The sequence below is a fragment of the Tigriopus californicus genome, chromosome 9, assembly GCF_007210705.1.
Source record: "Tigriopus californicus strain San Diego chromosome 9, Tcal_SD_v2.1, whole genome shotgun sequence".
NCBI lineage: Eukaryota > Metazoa > Arthropoda > Copepoda > Harpacticoida > Harpacticidae > Tigriopus > Tigriopus californicus.
The window spans coordinates 4,574,738-4,590,681 of NC_081448.1; the positions used below are offsets into that span (position 1 = coordinate 4,574,738).

The 15,944-nt window shown below is 40.2% G+C and overlaps 2 protein-coding genes across 2 annotated transcripts; one reads left to right on the plus strand and one right to left on the minus strand.

Moving 5' to 3' along the window:
• Positions 1 to 3,412: 3,412 nt before the first annotated feature.
• On the plus strand, positions 3,413 to 3,939 carry LOC131886654 (histone H3.v1-like). The gene is made up of 2 exons (XM_059235051.1): positions 3,413 to 3,721; positions 3,775 to 3,939. The coding sequence occupies exons 1-2, from the start codon at positions 3,413 to 3,415 to the stop codon at positions 3,937 to 3,939; spliced, it is 474 nt and encodes a 157-aa protein (XP_059091034.1).
• Positions 3,940 to 12,204: 8,265 nt separating this feature from the next.
• LOC131886975 (zinc metalloproteinase nas-6-like) lies at positions 12,205 to 15,944 on the minus strand. Its single transcript, XM_059235459.1, has 6 exons — positions 15,334 to 15,944; positions 14,371 to 14,581; positions 14,145 to 14,302; positions 13,884 to 14,062; positions 13,599 to 13,819; positions 12,205 to 12,559 (listed from the first exon to the last, which is right to left on the minus strand). Exons 1-6 carry the CDS (start codon positions 15,518 to 15,520, stop codon positions 12,235 to 12,237), a joined length of 1,281 nt encoding a protein of 426 aa, XP_059091442.1. The 5' UTR covers positions 15,521 to 15,944; the 3' UTR covers positions 12,205 to 12,234.

Here is a 15,944-nt window from a genome sequence, read left to right on the forward strand (position 1 = left end):
GCTGGTTTCGAAAAGCGAGGAAATATTTTGAAACAAAACTTTTTTTTTTTAATTACAAACAAATAAGCAAACGAGAGAATAACCAATTGAGTCCATCAGTGGTGTAAAATGTTTAGAGAGATGCGAGCAAAAGAATATTCACCATGGAAGCTTTGTGCAAAATAAACATTAAGGCTCTTATATTGTCCAAAGAACTCGCTTTTCATTGCAACTATTGGCTCCTCTGTCAGTGTAGGTATAACGTTCGACGTCTAGATTGGGGCCAAAAGACGTCGACACTTTTAACACTTGTTGATCGTATCTCCGTTGGCAGCTGTTTAGTTCCTAGTAACTTGGGAGGCTTACGCCTAGTTCACACCTTTTCAATCTTATCTTTTATTAGGATCCTCATTGTGTAAAATATCCTTGTTATTTTTCCCAACATAAATCATTCCTGTATTGCTTTTCCTTTGTTGAAACTACACGCTTTTTTACTGTATTTATTTCTTTTACTCGTTATTGAGGAGGTAATCCTTAGGGCTGATGGAATAATGGTTAGAAGACTTCGTTGGAGCATGGACATTGTACGTACAACGCATCGAAGGAAATAAATGGGGTAATTTTGAACTCGGAACATACCCATGGGAATTGAACGAGTTCATACCAAGAGCAGCAACGACACAAATCTTTGAAATACATCACAAGTGCCATCATACAAGACATTTTCCCTACAGTTCTTATTCACAGACTTCTCAAACATCTACAAGGAATGTAATTCCCAATACTATAGGGGCCTTTTTTCCAATGTCACACAACTCAAGCGAAATGTGGGAGAGGCATGATAAATTGCTAAATAAACAGCTCGCGACCATAGGCCTGTTTTTCAAGGCACTAACCTCGGAGGCAGCGACGATATTCATCTTTCAGTAGAAAATGGATTTAATAAAGAAAAGTTGATCAACAATAAAGATTTGATTGCACTAATCCATCGAAGGACAATCAGCCCGTAAAATGGCCTTTTCTGAATTTGCATTGTTTTATTTCCAAAAAGGATAGCACAAAGAACAAGGTTCTTGAGGAACTAGCTTTAGATAGGCAGGTCTCGTTCATTTCCATGACAGAAACCAGAGGCCGGTTCTTTGAATCGCGTCTAGCTCATGCACTAATTCACGTACTAGTTCACCGTTAGCTAGCCGTGACTTAGGTCACGAACTTTTTCGCGTTCTTTGAATCATGGCTAATTCATGTTCAGTTGGCAGTGAATTAGTCACTGACCTATTGGATTGAGAGCTACATTGAATTTTCCTGCCAAATTCGTGGGAAAAACAGGATACTAAATCAAAAAAAGATCTTAACCTAGGGTGACCAGACTTGGGGGAAAGTTGGCTGAAACAGGAATGAATGTTTTCCCGATACCGTCAAAAATAGGTACCTTTGTTTGATATAGAGATTTTAAGAAATCTTGTTTGTATGTCCGAAAACGGAACTTTTGTCAGGTATTCTACAAAAAGCTTGGGATATTCGACATTGTTTAGTTCCATGCTTTAATAGCACACAGGTTTGTGGCCAGCCATCTAGTTGGAATCGTGATTTTTCAATAACTCCATCATCTTGCAAAATATGTACAGGTGTTTTCATAAGCAATCTATTTTCCTTGGCTCTCTCAAGGGCATTCGTTATCATTTAAGTTCTCTGACATTTTCCTTATTCGGAAGACTAAGCATTTGCCAAAGCGCTGGAGTGTGGCTCAGAGGACCCCAATTCACTCACCTCGTGGAATATGGATGACCATGTGGAAATGTATTTTCTTAATTACGTATGGGGCATAAGCATAAACATACAAATTTTTAATTGATTATTTTTCACTTTGATTTATAATAATGATGATAATATGCTTTAAATGTTCAATTCCAATTCTGTTTGAAATGCATAAAAATCAAGCACAGGGAAATTAGCCATGGTTCTTGGCATTTCAGTTTAGCGGCGAATTAGGAGGTCAATTCTTGCCGTTTAATTCTTGTCTTGTTTGGCCAATGAATTAGTGCATGAATTGGTCGCGACCAAATTTAGACATGATTCAAAGAATGCAAAAGTGGGGTTGTGGACTAATTCGTGGACTAATTCATGTGTCAATTGAGTTAGACGCGATTCAAAGAACCGCCCTCTGGCTTCGACAAGGGGTTTAAGATGAGCACATTTTATTACGGTTACCCAACTGATTGAATATATAGATCAGGTTATTGAGGGACTAGAGAGCCATGAATCAGTTGATGTAGTTTATCTCGACTTTGCCTAGGCCTTTGACAAGGTGGATCATGGTCTTTAGTTAACAGACTCCATGAGATTGGGATCCAAGGTAAGGTTCTCAATTGGTTAGGAAGTTTCTTGTCCGGTAGGAAGTAATTGGTTAAGGTTGAGGGATCCCTTAGTGTCATACATGATGTCAAGTCGGGTGTTCCTCAGAGCTCCATTTTGGTCCTCTCCTCTTCATCATCTTCATTGGAGCAGGTTCTGCGTTCAGTGAGAACGGTCGCATGTTGAAGTGCTCTTCAGGTACGTGTAACCATCGTTCTTTCTCTCTAACGAGGATTACTACCGATAGTTTTTTGTCTGGGGCAAATGTGAGTGTGGTTTTGGGCGAATTTTGCTACACGCCTCCCAATTGTGTGAGGTGTATTCCAAGATGACGGTCCATTCTCCTAAAGTACCTAGGCAACCACTAGTTGTGGCGACCTCACCGGAAGTCGGTATAGTGCCAACGACCTCGTATGCCAATGCTGCTAGCAAGGCCAGAAACCGAAGGCATGCCACGGTCATGGTTGAATACTCGTGTGACCAGGTTGAGGCCTTTCTTCCGTGGTCAGTTTTGGTCGATTTTGTCTTCACGGATGTGAAGATCAGGAAAAGCGAGATTGCCGCTATCATGACATCTCGAGGTACGGCTAGTGCGACCGTGAGGATTCACACGCACCACGAAGTAGATGTCAAAGCAAGATATGGGAATGGTTTCGAGTTTTCCTGCTCCTTTGGTGATATGAACTGGAGGTGTGTTGTACGTGGGGCCCAGAGATTTTCTGCTTTGAGGTTCCATAATGTGCATGGGGAAATTCCCGTAGAAGAACTGGCAAAGGCTACAACTAGCTTTGCGGAGCTCAAGTCCACCATTAGTGACGAGGTCTTTGAAGACTTCCATGATAGGCGACTACCAGGCATCCCGAATGGAAATATGAGAGCGCTGGTTGGATCGAAGAAAATCTGGATCTCTCATCGCGACCAAATACGGCGTTGTTTCCGGTGCCGGGCTGAGGGCCATATGAAGAAGGAATGCCCCTTGGTTAACATTATCCCAGGTGAAGGGAGGATCTACCACCATCTCTCCAGACAGCACCAGGACCGGGAAGAACTTGTGGAGGAGGGAAAGCAGGGCGTCAACATGGTGGAGGAACAGGACGGGAATCAAGACCGAGAAGAAGAACAGCAAGGAGAAGGTGAACATGAAGAAGAAGATCAAGAACAGCATGGAGAAGGAGACCAAGAAGAACAAGACAAGCTACTAGTCCAAGATGAGTTTGCAGACCACCACCAACAACAGGAACCAGAGTGTCAACGAACTGAACCTCGTAATGAGGGGAGCAAGCCTCTTATGACGACGAGATCTAGATCCACGGCCAAACGCGATGATCCTAATTTGTGTGTGAGCGAGGGCCCAGCTCAATCGGGCCTCAATGACCCCAAAAACCGTGTGAGAGGCAGGGGAGGATCTAATAAAGTGGCTGAATGAATCATTATCCACAGCAAGTACTCGGACGCGGAGGACCAACGAGGGGAGATGACTTAGGGAGCCTCGATCTCTCCACCCGATTATTCGACTCGGTCAATGATAATGAGGAATGCCCGGGCGATTCGTCCGTCCTGGATGACCTCGGATACTGCGACAATTTGGAGGAGGGTGAGCAGTGATTAGTTTCAGTGAATGTCCGATCCATCTTAGCAAACAAATTGAAATTAGAAGATTCTTTACTAACACAAAAACCAAGAGTTGTCGCTGTACAAGAGGTGTGGCAAGCAGGCAAAGCACATTTGTCCTTCCTAGAATATAACTTTGAGTTCAAAACTCGGACCAGCCGCAGAGGTAAGGGAGTTGGATTATTAATTCATCATTCTCTATCATACTGTAGGCGGAATGATCTCTCAATAATTTCTGACTATTGCGAAACCCTGGCCATTGAACTAGTTAATTATATAATAATATCGGCATGGTTGAGGAATGATGTGTTGGCATTGGTACGGAAAAAGTCGAGACTTTATTGCCGATTTAAGAATACGGGTCTGGGGCGTGATGAAGAAAAATACAAGACGGTCAAGAGAGAAGCGGCGTCCAAGGTTTTGGAGGCAAAACGGACGTATGAGAGAGGCCTTTGTAGTACGGGTTCTATGAGGTCACTTTACGGCTATGTCAACTCGGTCAAGAAAAGTACTCCAACTATTGATGTTCTTCGAAAGTGTGATGGCTCTCTTCACAAAGAGGCTGCTGAGAAGTTGGTGATACTGAGCAAACAGTTTTCATCCATTTATAATCAGGCTACTAATGTTCCAAAGCTCCCGTCAACCATTGAAAGGATACCCGGAGGACTGAACAACCTGAGTTTTATTGTCGAAAGTGTTCACAGTAGAATTAAAAGCTTAAAGCCGTCTAATTCTAGTGGCCCGGACAAAATTTCCGCCACTCTTATAAAGAAGTTGGGTATGGCAATGGCCATCCCATTAGCCATTTTGTTTAACCGATCTTTTTGTACGGGATCTGTGCCCATAGACTGGACAAGTGGAAATTTATACCCCCTTTTTAAGGGAGGCAACCAACAAAGTGCTGCAAACTACCGACCCATCTCTCTGATCTCAACTGCGTGTAAAATCATGGAAGGCTTGGTCAAAGAAAATATTGATGCATATTTGGATGAGGCGAATATTTTGTCGGATGATCAACATGGGTTTCGTAAAGGACGGTCCACAACAACAAATATGCTAGAACATGTTGAATATGTCCGTGGGGTCGTTGACGCAGTCTATCTCGATCTTAGTAAGGCTTTTGACACTGTCCCCCATTCAATACTATTGCACAAGTTGCAGGGGATCGGTATTGGTGGGTCGTTGAGGAGGTGGATTGGCAATTGGCTCCTGAACAGAAGGCAGAGGGTTGTCCTCAACGGTAAAGAGTCGTCTTGGGAAGAGGTGAAGTCGGGTGTGCCACAAGGTAGCGTCTTAGGCCCGCAACTCTTTTCAATTTTCATCAACGACCTTGCTGTCTTGGGAGAAACCAGGATCCTGAAATTTGCCGATGATGCGAAGATATTCAGGCATATTAATGACAGTTGTGAAACTGAGAGACTACAACAAGACCTAGATAGAATGATCGACTGGACAATGGAGAACGGGATGTCCTTCAACGCAAAAAAGTGTACATGGATTCGTTTCGGCCGGCAGAAATTGAATTCTGTTTATTCTGTAAGAGGAAAAGTGCTGGAGCGAGTTGAGGTCATGAGAGACCTTGGTGTGATGGTCGACAGTAAACTGTCATTTGCGACTCATAGTGCTACAGTGACAACGAAAGCCAGTCGGATGATGGGGATGATTCGAAGAAATTTTACAACCCGGGATCAAGAAGTAATGACCAAGCTTTTTAAAACTTATGTTAGACCATCGCTTGACTACGCGTGCCAAGTCACCAATCCTTTATTCCGGATGATGGGGATGATTCGAAGAAATTTCACAACCCGGGATCAAGAAGTAATGACCAAGCTTTTTAAAACTTATGTTAGACCATCGCTTGACTACGCGTGCCAAGTCACCAATCCTTTATTCGTCAGGGATGCCCTAAAGATTGAGTCTATACAACGGAGTTTCTTTCACCCGTATGGCACTTCCAAGGAGTACAGAGGACTACGAACATCGTCTCAGAACCTTGGGTTTGAAATCTCTGGCAGACCGCAGAAAGAAGCTCGACTTGATCCTAACGTACAGACTTGTGAACGATTTGATGGATGGTTGGAACACGGGCCCAACCACTCACTTTGGTTTTAATTTCGCCAAGGACATTGCCCACCATTCGACGCGAGGGGTTGAACTAGATCTCCTCAGGCCTCCTTTCATGCGAACAAATCTGGGTTTAAACTCATTTTTTGCTCGCTCCGTCAAATATTGGAACCAGCTACCCCTGAACATCCGTTGGTCAAGGAAATTGGCCGTGTTCAAACATCAACTAGACAACAACATACTTACTAATATCTCATATTCGTATTCCATCTCTGTGTTGCTTTTCTTTCTTTCTTTTTTTTCCTCTCTTCTTTCTTTCTCACCACTTACCAATACTCTTTATACGTCTCACCTGATGTCTTGAGTGGTTCTGTAATAATAATAATAATAATAATAATAATATTCCTCCCTGTGCGAACATTCAAAACACTATTAATGAACTTGAGGACATTTTAACGCTTTGTAAATCTAAAAAGTTGTTCCTATGTGGAGACTTTAATATTGACCTTTCTAAAGTTTCTTTCAAGAGCAATAAATTAAACGACTTGATGTTTGCCTTTGAATTAGTGCCTATGATTAGTAAACCCACCAGAATTACTCCATTGACCAATACCTTAACTGACAATATTTTTACAAATCGTAGAATGAATATGAAATGTGGAATACTCGTGTGTGATAATAGTGATCACTTTGCACCTTGTGTTTCACTTGAGAAAGAGGAAGAGAAAAGTGACGAAAAGGAATTAAAACTTAAGAGATATACTGGCCTAACAAATATGAAAAAGCTAAAGCACCGTTTGCAAAGCGTTCATTGGACTATTTGCAAAAGCGACCCAGCACGATTGTTTCACGACTTTTTTAATCAAATTGGACTTGCGTTTCGCGAATCCTGCCTGCTAATTAAAAATGGAAAGAAGGAAATGAGTAAACGCAATCCTTGGATGTCGGCAGGCAAAATCGTACTACAAATTGATGAAATTGGCTAAAGTCAACTACTGGAACGCATATTTCGATTCTAGAATAGGTAATTTAAATCAACTTTGGAATGGCACGAACACACTCTTAGGATATAAACGACCAACAAACGATGGACCAACTAAACTAAAAATGAATAACTCGTTGTTCACTGACAAGTAAGATATTGTTACTGTTTACGATGAACCCTTGCTAGAGTAGGGAAACTTTTGAGTAACGATATATCTTCTGATACTTATGCAAAAGGTAATGTATTGAAGTATATTTCCAATGTGACTAATAAACGTAAATATTATTTCAAGGTAGTGAGTCGTTACGATGTCATTGATGTTATTAATAAACTGCCCAATAAGCAAAGTGACGGATGAGGTGAAATCTCAAATAGAGTTTTAAAAGAGATTAAATCTGAAATTGCTGAAGTTCTTTGTCGTTTGATTAACATGTTAATAACTGGTTACATACCAATTGAATGGACGACCGTCAAAGTGGTCCACTTCACAAAGGTGGCGACAAATCAAATTTATCCAATTACCGACCCATTAGTACTTTACCTTCTTTTTCTAAAGTGTTGGAAAAAAATGTGTACAAGCAAATGTTTCATCCTTTCGCAGAAGACCACCTTGCAGATGAGCTATTTGGCTTCCGGCCGAATCATTCGACGATGCATGCCATTCATAATTTTCTGAACAATATATCAATGAACCAAGATTTGAAATACTCGGTTGGAATATTTTTGGACCTTCAAAAGGCATTTTACACAGTTAACCACGATATCCTGTTTAAAAAAACTTGACAAATATGGATATAGTCAGAATATTTTAAGGTGGATAGGTAATTACTTAAGAAATGGACAACAAAAAGAAGAAATCAACAATAATACGTAAGACTTTCTGACCCTAACTTGTGGAGTGCTACAGGGCAGTATTTTAGGCCCCTTATTATTTCTAATATACATTAATGATCTTCCTAGAGCAATGGAGCTGAAATTAACAATGTTTGCTGACGATACTACGCTCCAGCACTTTAGCAACGATCTTAACGAATTGACACACGAAACTGACCGAGCATTACGAAAAGTTTTGATATAGCTTGATGCAAACAAACTAGTGCTGAAAGTTAAGAAGACAAATCTCATTGTACATTTAGTCCTCGAAATGCATTTCATACTTTTGACTTTAATTTGACGTTGAATGGACACAATATCCAACAAGTTGGATTCCATTTTAGCACCAAGACAATTCGATTTTTAGGCATTAACATTGACGACCACTTAAACTGGAAGGAGCACATTCGTCTAGTCAGCAACTCTGTCAGAAAAGCCATGTTCACTCTCTTCATGGCGAAGCAAGCAATTCCAACATAACTCAGATATACTTTGTACAACGCCTTAGTCAAAAGTCGGCTAGAGTATGGTATTGAATTTTTTGGGGAAAGTTCGGCCATCAAAAGTTTAAGCGTCCTTCAAAAAAGGGTTATGAGATGGATGGTAGGAGCAAAATCGCGCTCTCACACCAATCAAACTTTTAAAAATTGGATGATATTAAAAGTAAAAGATTTTGTAAAAGCAAACCATCTGAAATTCATGTACAATTGCTATCGTGGTTACGTTCCACAAATGATAGACTCGCATGAATTTAAGGAAATGAGAGGGGGCATTATTCGTTTTTACTTACCATTAGCGCGGTTGACTTGGTACCAACTACTTCCAATATACGCTCTCCCCAAGACTTGGAATCAATTCATTGCTGATAACAAGATAAAATTGGAAAAGTTGCCCACTACAAGCAAACGATGGATCGGATATGTCACTGAAATGATCACTGCCTCGTACTCAACTGACTGTACGGTTCCCAATTGCTACTCATGTCGGACATCCGAATAAGCCAAGCATTCTATTGTTGTTATGTTTTTTGGCATTTGGGGAAAGGTCACGGGNAACAAAACTCAGATATACTTTGTACAACGCCCTAGTCAAAAGTCGGCTTGAGTATGGTATTGAATTCTTTGGGGAAAGTTCGGCCATCAACAGTTTAAGCGTCCTTCAAAAAAGGGTTATGAGATGGATGGTAGGAGCAAAATCGCGCTCTCACACCAATCAAACTTTTAAAAGTTGCCCACTACAAGCAAACGATGGATCGGATATGTCACTGAAATGATCACTGCCTCGTACTCAACTGACTGTACGGTTCCCAATTGCTACTCATGTCGGACATCCGAATAAGCCAAGCATTCTATTGTTGTTATGTTTTTTGGCATTTGGGGAAAGGTCACGGGGTTGACTGAGCGAGCTCTCTGAGTCGGACACCTTTCTTGGATGAAAGCGGAGGATTGCACACTGGCATCAATCTAGTCAAGGTCTCCCCATGAAAACAACCATTCGGTTTATGGGGTGAACCTAGGGTGCTCAAATCTTTTATATTCCTTGAATAATTAAAGGAAAAATTGACGAAAAATGGTTAAGGAATACAAAAGATTTGAGCACCCTACTTCGCCCCATAAACCGAATGGTTTGTTTTCATGGGGAGACCTTGACTAGATTGATACCACTGTGCAATCCTCCGCTTTGATCCAAAAAGGTGTCCGACTCAGAGAGGTCGCTCAGTCGACCCCGTGACCTTTCCCAAAATGCCAAAATACACAACAATAGAATATCTGGCTTATTCGGATGTCCGACATGAGTTTGAGGTAGTTAAGAGCAAGGGCAATTTTCAACTCTGACTTTTTTTGATCGTAATACGCTGGAGTTTTTTTTTATTAATCTACTATACACGAGACCCTAAATAAAGCATCATCATCATCATCATCATCATTGCTCCGCTTCAGAAGCTTGGTAGTAGGAATGTCAGTATCTCTTCCTATGCTGATGATACAAAATTGGTAGTGGGTAGGAATGGTCAGAATTCCGGTTATGTGTTAGAGGTCCTAGACTAAATCTACTCTTGGGTTGTTGCGAGTAACATGGCACTGAATGAAATGAAATTCCGCTCAATGGCCTTTGGGTCGACGCCATTAGATACTCCAATATTAGATGATGAAGGTAAGGGCATTCAGCAGGTCTCATCCATGAAGGATTTAGGTGTAGTCCTCAACGATGGAAAAAATCGAGATTGATCGAATTCCACAAGTGGCTGAAAACGGCAGAAAGTGGCACAAAATGATAGAAATTGTTGGAAGGTGGTCAAAAATGGCCGCCGGTGTTTAGAATAGCCGATGTTGATTCTAAAAGATGACAAAGGCAAGAAGGATCATATGTTTTTTTCCGAAGGTTTTTTTACGAAGGCGGGATTCGAACCTACGCCCTCTGGGGAACCATGTCGTGACTTTATGGGGTGCATTAGATCACTCAGCTACCATTAGGTTTTCTCCGAAAATTGGATTCGAACCCACGCCATCTGTCGAACCATGTCGCGCCTCTATCGTCTAAATTAGACCACTCAGCTACAATGGCTCTATGGGTTGGATAATTTTTGCAAGTGTCCTTTGCTAAAAAGCATGTTGATACAGCATTGGCTGAAATGCAAAATGTTCCTCAAATATTGATATTTATACTGTTTGATGGTTGATTGAATTGATAACAGTATCCATAGACCACTTGCAGTATCCAAGGCGTAGCCACAACACTTACAGGTTTTTTTCATAGTCATCAAAATGGTTATTGAATCCGATAAACCGATGATCACGATGTAACTCAGTTCAAGTTGATTGTCCAGCCACATCTTGAATATACCTCGCCTATTTGGGCTCCAATTAGTTCAGCAGGTTGGTTTGCAAAAACTCGAGCAGGTCCAAAGATGTTTTACTAGGAACATTGAGGATATGAGAGAGCTCTCGTATTTGGAGAGATTAGAAACGTTAGGATTGTACAATGTTCAGAGAAGGTACGAAAGGTATCTGATACTGTACGTTTTCAAGAGCATTCATGAGCTTTGTCCCAACCCAGGATTTAGGGTCAATTGTGGTGAGCGTAAAGGTTTAACGTGCGTTTTGAGAGCCTTCGAGAATCCAAGCTAGTTAATACAATGAAGTCCACTTCTCTTCTTTCTCGGACTCCTTCATTGTTCAATTTGCTAAGTTCAAATATTCGTAGATCGTATGTAGGCGTTGATCCAGTAGCAGGATTTCAGTCAGGCTTGGACAATTTTTTACTAAAATTCCCGATCAACCATGTAATCAAGGGCAAGCAAGATCAGTCAACTCTAATTCGCTGGTCGATCAAATAAGGTATGAAAATAAAAGTCAAGTAAAACTAATACATTTTTCGTCTTGAACTGCTGGAATTCCAATCCCAGAAGTGGCAAGGAAGTCCGCAAAATAGTATGCAGGATTTAAAGGAGGTGCAGATGGTGTCTTTTGAAATACATCTTCAAAAATATCCATAAGCTATTTCCTCAACCAGGTTTAAATAGTCAATTGGAATGAATGTAAAGGTTTACAATTTTGAGCCCTCCAAAATATCCATGCTAGTCAAGACAATGAAGAGCTTGCTGCTCTTTGGGTTCCTTCAATGTGAAATTGTTAAACTGTTAAAATGCGTGTCCTTGATCCTGCCTCTAATATGAGGTTGATTTGATTCTTAGTTTTTTGTTCCGTCTGTTCCCGCCTTTTGTGGACGTGTATGAACCCAGGTTTTGTTTTAACTTGATTTGAAAGGATGCAAGATATGAGCACGAGATGATCAAGTCCAACGTTTTGATAATCCCTAAATAAATCCTTATATGAAAACCCCATCACATTGAATTCATATAAAAAGAGCTATTCAAAATGAATGGAATACATAGGCAGTAGCGAACAAAAAGTACTTTTGTGAAATAGATTTGAAAAAAAAACTGGCAATAAAATTTCACATTTCTTTATAAAGTTGGCTAGAATTCTTGAAAACTATTCACAATTATTGATATATTTGCTGAAGTGGCTCAAAATCAACAATATTTTGCAGAAAATGTCAAATGTTGCTCTTAAACTTGAAAAATTTGCAGATGAAATAAATTTGCAGAAAAATCTCGGATGTGCATTTTTTTGCAAAATTTGCACATTATGCAGGATGCAAGTTTTGGCCGATCCTAGTCATAACAATATACAGTTTTGATAACTTTAGTCGAAAAACAACCAAACTACCTCGTGCTTGAAGTCATTGAGTGTAAATTTGAAGTACAATTAGGACCAATTAATCTGCATAGATCATGAATTCAAAATATGCTTTATTCCCGTCGTCCCTTCAGAATTATAATTTTATCAGTAGTAAATCGCCGATTAGCAGAATCCACAAGTTTTTCGGCATTTTAGCTTCATATACTCTCCGTATCCGCCCTTGTGCTGACAATAGCCACTGGTTTTGAAAGTGGCGCAATCTCGGTCGTCGTCCTCGCATTTCTGGCCCTGGCAATGGCATGATTTGTAGCAATACAAATCCATGTACTCTTTATTGGTTTGGCAATGACCATTGGCTGCCCAACTTTCACAATAATGGTTATTGTCCGCGCAAGCCTTGGTGTTTCCACACGCAATGGGACAATTGGGCAACATCCATTTGGGGTTTTTTTGGCACTCGCCGTGGATCGACCAATATGCACAATTCCTGCAAGATTTCAGGACCAAATATTGTTCACGGTGGTTATAATCCCTGATTAAGTGCTTGCGCAAATGACAAGACTTCTAGTTGCCATTATCTTTGCTAAAGAAACAAAAGGAACATTTTTTGTTCAATAAGTATCTTAAAAAGTAGCTCATATTAGTATATTGATGAACTTAAAATACATTTTTAAGCATTATTGTGCAAAACCTAGTCACACAATATTATCAAAACTCTTAGTTATACACGGACATAAAATTTCATTAATTTCTATTCAGCAGATGCTTAGTCATTTTACTTTGAAAGTGGCAATTTGCAATAAAATAGATCGAAAAAATGACATAAACCTACCTTAGTTAATTGCAAAAAACAATTGATGTGCTTTTATGATAGCATGAAAATAAATGATGTTCTTTCATTTTTTTTAAACATGGCACCTAAAATCTACTCAGGATTTTAAATTTCCAATTGCTCTTCCTTAAACTTGGAAAACTAGACTAGCCAATCATGTGGTTGAAATTTTACAACGATACATCTGCCAGTTTTATTTTCAATTTTGTCACTTTTTGCACGGATCATTTTCTACCTACCAAAAACTTTTTCATCAAATGGCAATGAAAATGTCTTAAACTTCAAGATCACAAATAAATGAACGCATAGTCAACAATGATAATATTTTATTTTATATTTTTTTAATAATAACCAAATTCGGTGCAAACTACAACTTTTGAAGGGTAATATATCAGAGTCTTTTCCATAGATTTTTGTGAAATTTCAATTGAAGGCGTAACTAAGGATGCTCATAATGTCTATTAATAACATCTTTTAAAAATACTATCTTCTAATAGGTTTTTAGTGGATCTATATACTCATAAGAGCTACTTTAAAGTATGGATACCTTTTCAAAGTTGGTCCTTGTGTTGTTTAGGCAAGGAAAAACGCAACTAGAAGTCTTGGCATTTGAGCATAATCTTTTTGTGTAGTGGGAACCACCGTGTGTTCTAAATACCCACGTTCTGAACATCCGCCTCATTAAAATACTCACTTGTGGTCAATCTGAACAACTTTGTTGATTCCACCTTCTTCTTTGTCTGGGACGGTGGGTGCAGGGGTGGTACTGGGGAGTGCTACGCCCGTCAATTTTTGATATCCTTTGCAATTGTACAAGGTATTGATCTTCTTGATGTCAATCGGGCTCAATCCAGTTCTTTGACCAATTTGGCAAGATAAAGCTTTTATCGGGACAATGGTTTTTAATCCATATTTCTGCACCAGGTGAGTGTTTTGAAGTACAACTTAGTCGATCAAAAGTGAATGAATACCCGTTTACCTTGGCAAAGGCCGTATCTCCGTAGTGCATCACCGAGCATGCATCATAAGGGGATCCGATGTTATCAATTTGATTAATGGTGAGTTTTTTGAAATTGTAATACATGCTGGGCTGGATGTTTTCCTTGACAATGTTGACATAGTTATCCCTGTCCATACGAGACTGTTCATGCCAAAAACCTAAGGAATCATTATGGATGTTGAAGTGGCACATTAGGATTCTAGCCTACCCTAGATAGAAAATCTTGCCCTCGATACTCACCAATGGCATGCATAAGCTCATGGATAACTATGCCAACGTACATGCATCCCCTGCCCAGGGTGACTCGTTGGGGATCTCCTGTGTAGCCCACTAAACTGGAACAACCACCCCCACCCGTGATGTGAATGTATGCTCTTTGATTAGTTCTCGGAACAAATCTGAAATGACAATATCACGGTTCTTGGGAGAGAAAGTTTTGACGTTGAATTGTAAACAAAGGTCGCACCGAATACATGTACTGGCTTTGTATTGTTCGATGGCATTGGCGATGACTGCCCGATCGGAACCAGTAAAACTTGTGCTGATGGTGTATGGAACCACTCCATTGGCCCATAGATAACGCCCACCTTTGATGGCACTCCTCATGTTGGGCATGGACATGTTAAGCAATTGAATCTCTTGCAAGGAATAGGCCAGATCCCCTTGGAATAATCCGCCTAGAAAGTGATCGTGAAGTGACAATTGTCTATTTTCCATGTTTGACTGCATCCCTTTCTGAGCAAAGATACACATCTGATCTGTTGAGCATGATAAATTTTGGATAAATTGCAATTCATTCCGTAAATTTTAGAGACTGTAAAACATCCATTGTAAAAGAGCCAAATAGGTCAAAGTCGAGGTGTTTTGTATCTGCAGGGAGAAGAGACAAAACACGAGATACAAAAGAAGAAAGAGTCAAGATTGGCCATTCTAACCACCGGCGGCGGCTATTTTTGACCACCTTCCAGCCACTTCTTTTCGCCACTTTCGGCCATATTCTGCCAAAGTTGCAGATATTTCTTCTAAGTCGATTTTTGCCATGGCTCATCAAAAGACGTTCGTAAGCTGACCATCTACCTCAATAAATTTACATTTTTGCAGGCAACATGCCCCGCTTCTTTACATCTTTTGCGCCACTGCAAATTTTGTATGACTTCCAACGGACTTCTTCCTCTTCCACTTATTATAGTCTTCTCATTATAGTTTTATGGCGCTTTTAAAATGTCTGGTAGGAAACCTTTTCAATTTATTTATTATTCCTTCGTTTAAGAAAATGAAAGGAACGGTAACAGAGGCGGACTAAAACTTACCTAATACGGTATACTGTTACTTAACCTTTAACGGTAGCGTTTTTAAGAATAACACGTTACAAGTAACGCCGTTGCAAAGCCCTACAAATAGCATATAATGATATGATGCTATTCCATACCTTCAGCCAATATATTATCCATTTGTTCCCTGGAGATGTCGTCTTGAATATTGGCTCCGTTTTCAAAGTCATTCGGATCTAAGGGAACGTCGAAGACTTCCTCCTCACCATTGACTAACAGTATAGCCCAAGAGACCCAACTTAAGCCCAAGATCACGTGAACCAGGAAAAAAGGTTTCAACTTCATGGTGGTCCAAAGGTTGACTTGGCACTGGCAAACCAACAAGTCGTGTTTCGACAGAGAATGAAAGACTCTTTTTATGCTAGGCCTGATTTCTCACCATAGTCTCGCTTAAAGCCACCTAAAACCTCACACACATTAATTGCCAAAGCGTTCAAATCATCACGGAAAAATGGATGCATATGCTCGTGTATGGATGCGGGTGGTAATGCACAATATATTTGCCGACAAAGCAGCATGTGGTATTATAGATCCCGTCTGAATTCCAATTGCTAATGAGTCGACGATAAACACAAACAAAAAACCCCGTCCGTCTTTCTGATGTGCCCTCATGTCTGTCTTCAACCATTACAATTATTTGTGGGCCATATCAATAAACAATGACGAGAAACACTCGCAAAACATTTTTCGACCAAAAACTAAATGTCGC